The sequence below is a fragment of the Littorina saxatilis genome, linkage group LG10 (genome assembly GCF_037325665.1).
Source record: "Littorina saxatilis isolate snail1 linkage group LG10, US_GU_Lsax_2.0, whole genome shotgun sequence".
In the NCBI taxonomy this organism is placed as follows: Eukaryota; Metazoa; Mollusca; class Gastropoda; order Littorinimorpha; family Littorinidae; genus Littorina; species Littorina saxatilis.
In genome coordinates, this window is record NC_090254.1 from 45293296 (window position 1) to 45297548 (window position 4253).

At 43.5% G+C, this 4253-nt stretch overlaps 1 protein-coding gene across 1 annotated transcript in view; it reads left to right on the top strand.

Annotated features, from left to right (window-relative positions):
- Positions 1-1788, top strand: part of LOC138979265 (leucine-rich repeat-containing protein 74A-like) — a 29928-nt gene extending 28140 nt beyond the window's left edge. Inside the window, exons 7-8 of the mRNA XM_070352023.1 lie at positions 343-392; positions 1675-1788. Of these exons, the coding sequence (XP_070208124.1) occupies positions 343-392; positions 1675-1773 (149 nt within the window). The 3' untranslated portion in view covers positions 1774-1788. The remainder of the gene's footprint in view (positions 1-342; positions 393-1674) is intronic.
- The last annotated feature ends 2465 nt before the right edge of the window (positions 1789-4253 follow it).

Sequence of the window (4253 nt, forward strand, 5' to 3'; positions counted from 1 at the left end):
TATGTAGGGTGCGGCAGAGGTTCACTGGGCGAGTGACAGACTGACAGACAAACACAAATACTAGACATTGGAAGGCTTCGTGAGTAAGGCCAACAGATCATTTCACTCGCGAGAGAGATACAAGGAAATAACAGACGAAAGAGGCCGAGAGGAAAACAATTTTCAGACAGAAGTTATACAAGAAGAAAGTTTTCTTTTTGCTGTGATGTTTCTGGCAAGCTGGTATGGACAATGCTTTGTCAAAGTCCATTTCAAATTAAGAATGTGAGTATGCATAATATTAATATTAAAAAGCATCACCGCCAACTAAAAACAACTACAGTTTTATGCTTACCATTGCAGGAAACAAGTTTGACGACAAAACGGGAGCATACTTTGCAGATGCCATACAGGTGTGTATAACGCTTTACCAGAACCAGCTTGTATGCTTTACCAGAACCAGCTTGTATGCTTTACCAGAACCAGCTTGTATGCTTTACCAGAACCAGCTTGTATGCTTTACCAGAACCAGCTTGTATGCTTTACCAGAACCAGCTTGTATGCTTTACCAGAACCAGCTTGTATGCTTTACCAGAACCAGCTTGTATGCTTTACTGCCGCTTCTATATTGGCGTGCCTTTGTATTGCTAAAAGTACATTCCTTCAAGTGCAAGCGATAATTTTCACAAGTCTGTTTAGGATTTTATAACGAATATTCACAATAACCACATAGCAAAACAACAACAGTATGGCCGCGTCGTGTACAGATTGGCAATTTTCTCTTCATCTTCTTCGTTCATGGGCTGAAACTCCCACGTTTACTCATGTTTTCGCACGAGTGGGATTTTACGTGTATGAACATGTTTACCCCGCCATTCAGGCAGCCATACGCCGCTTTTGGGGGAAGCATGCTGGGTACTTTCGTTTTTCTATAACCCACCGAACTCTGACATAGATCACCGGATCTTTTATGTGCGTACTTGGTCTTGTGCTTGCGTGTACACACGAAGGGAGATAAGGCACTAGCAGGTCTGCACATAAGTTGACCACGGAGATCAAAATATTCTCCACCCTTAACCCACCAGGCGGCCCCGGCCGGGATTTGAACTCACGACCCTCCAATTAGGAGGCCGATGTCTTATCCACTACGCCACTGCGCCCGTCTACTTTGCATGCATATAGGACGTTAAACGCACTTGATTTTTAGAAAACGCCGTCCAAGACAAAGGATGCTCTAAATCTAAATGCATACGATATGTGGAACAAGCGTTAGAGAGAGTTATGCGGGACCTAGCCCATGGCACCTTGTTTCACATAATTGATATTAATGATATTATACTATTTTAGAGTGATTACTCCCCATCGTTTTCAGATCTTAAAAAAGCGCTTTGCCCCAATAAATTTGATTTGGATTCTCTTGTCCAAGATCATGATCGTTAACGTGTTGAGGACGGTATCTTTAAAGTAGGATTTTTTTCCAAGCCTTTTTTTTCTTCTCTTTTGTTTTGGGGGGGGGGGGAGGGGGGGGGGGGCAATATCGCGCTTAGAAAAAAACTGTCCCATTCCTCAACGTCTCTATCCTAGTTGGGAGCCTGAGGGAAGGAGGCAAGGGCAGAATCTGAGGCAGGGGAGTGAGGATGGTGGTGGGCGAGGATTTGCATATTTATCTGTCCTCATTTTGTGTGTGGCTTACAGGTCAACACTCAGATAAAACAGCTGGACCTTAGCCGGAACATGCTGAGCATGGACGGAGCCATAGCCATTGGCAAGGCAATGGGTGAGTACACGTTGTAAGCGCGTAATTGATTTGCAATAAGCAATTGACGAAATATTGTTCGAGAAGATGTGTATTGAACATTCAAAACGATGGAGAAATGACATTGAGACTGGTTCAGTTCAAAGACAATGGATACTTTACAGGGATAGCCAAATCGTCCGCCCGATCGCCAGGGGCGAGTATAAAATCCGCGGGGCTAGTAGAAACCGCCTGGCAACTTGCCCGGCTGGCCAGTGCAAATTCTGGTCCAATGCAACACTTTTGGTAGTAATATCGAGTGTCAAAGCCATATAAACACGGCAGATGCAGCAACTGTGGTATGTACCGGTCCAGCGAAACTTTTGTCGGGCAAGTAACTTTCTTGAAGTTACTCGCCCGGTTGGGGAGGGGAACGTCCCACTAGTCCGAGGGTTCACTAGTCCGAGGGTTCACTAGTCCGAGGGTTCACTAGTCCGAGGGTTTACTATAGACGCTCTCTTTTCCAGTTCGTCCCACTAGTCCGAGGGTTCACTAGTCCGAGGGTTCACTAGTCCGAGGGTTCACTAGTCCGAGGGTTTACTATAGACGCTTGATTTTCCAGTTATCATACCGCCCCTTAAGGTGTTACGAGTGTGTTCGGGTTGCGGTTCTTGCTCATGTTTATACTCACTGAGTTACTTCCCTTGGATCTGGATCTGAATCTGGATCTGGATAACCCGCCTGGGTTGGTGGTTTGCGGGTGCGAATGCGTATACGCACGGTTCAGTGTGCTTTCGCGAAAGGGTGTGTCATATGCACGGCTAGAACTAAGATACTTCTTGATTTCAGTAAATAGTTTCATTACATGTCAACTAGTTCGTTTTTAAATGATTTTTTAGAGATCGCCAAATGGTATTGTGTGAATAACATCATTCGATCGATTGTACGCACGGCGCCGTGCTTCTAGTAGCTCAGTCCATTCCTTCTTTTCGGTGTGGAAACAGACGTGTTTCTGGCGAAAGAATCGGCGTTTTCAACTCGCCATATCTTCATATTCATTCGGACTAGAACAACGAAATATAAATTTCTTGTAAAAAAAATCCCGAGCCTTGCGACTCTGGTAGTCATTTTCTTACGCGAAGCGGCCTTTGGTAGGTACGACAGTTTTAGTCACCCAAGTATATCTAAAACGCACGTGGACGAGTTTTCAATGGCGTATTTGAAGTCTGTGAATGTTGTGATTACAAATCATTTCGGGGCACCCCTCAGTCTATACGTACAGACAAACAAATTGCATGGAACGAAAGTTGAGAGGCTGGACTGTAAGTTGTTGTTTTGACTTCTACAAATCTCGCAGGTCTTTTATGCAAAACAGACTCAAAATTGCATTGTTCACGCAAGTGTAGATGACGAGACTATCGAAGGAATGGAATACACTTGCCTACAGATATAATAGACAGACACTGTCTATTTATATCTATGACTTACCCTAGCCCATATGTTAGAATAAAGAACATACTTTGCTCTTTTGAATGATATATGATTTGGCACTGTACACAGGATTTTAGACCTGCCCCCGAAGTGATTTTTCCATAAACCCGTCAAAAAGCTCACTCTGTTTTGGCCGTAAAAAGCGCCCAAATGAAGTCAATTTCTAACCTGTGTCGTGTGTTCGAAGGAGTACATCTCAGCGATGCCATTGCCTTGCAACCTCAAAGAAATATATTTTAATAACCCGCTAAATGAACGTTTTTTTTAGTGTGAAATAAAAGCCGGAGATTTGCTTCGTTTCTTTGCTGCGACACAAAACCAAAACCAACTATAGATCTGCGGTGACATTATGAGTTCGTTTTCGACATTGCAGTGAAGTTGCGTGGATCTTCGACGATTCCCGTTCGGTTTAATGTGGATAGAGCTTTGATTGAATGTAACTGCTTTGAAAAGTTACAACATGAGTCCTTGGGATCGATGTTTTTCGGTAAACTTCTTCGTATCCTTGACTTTACTTTTGACTTGAACAGATCCAGATCGGCTGGGGCTGTTGATCGCCTACACAGATCTATATGAAGTTGACTCGACACGGCGAACTGCCGAATCCGTGCCCTCTCGTCGGTCCTACCCCCAAATCCCTTACCAGCCTCAGACCCCACCTCACCATTCTAACCTCACTGGCGTACTATGTGTGATTATCCCTTCCTCATGAAAGAGAAAGTGGAGAAAGGGGGAAAATGAAGAAATGTGTTTTTTTTGACAAATTTTTTTAAGTCCAAAAAAGATGAGAAATATTCATAACAAATTCAGTTTTGGGTCTTTTTCAAATCTGTTTGATGCATCTTTTCTGTGACCATTGTGGCTATGCACTGACACACAAATAAGTGGAGAAAAGGGAGAAATGAAGATTTTTTCTCACTGCACAACAGTCAGGGATTAGGGTTACATGTTTACATGTACATTGTCAAGAGGTCAAAACAAATTTTAAAAGCTGTTGAACACTGCACTAGTGTTGCTCTAATCAAGGCGAGTCTGGAACAATAGGTCC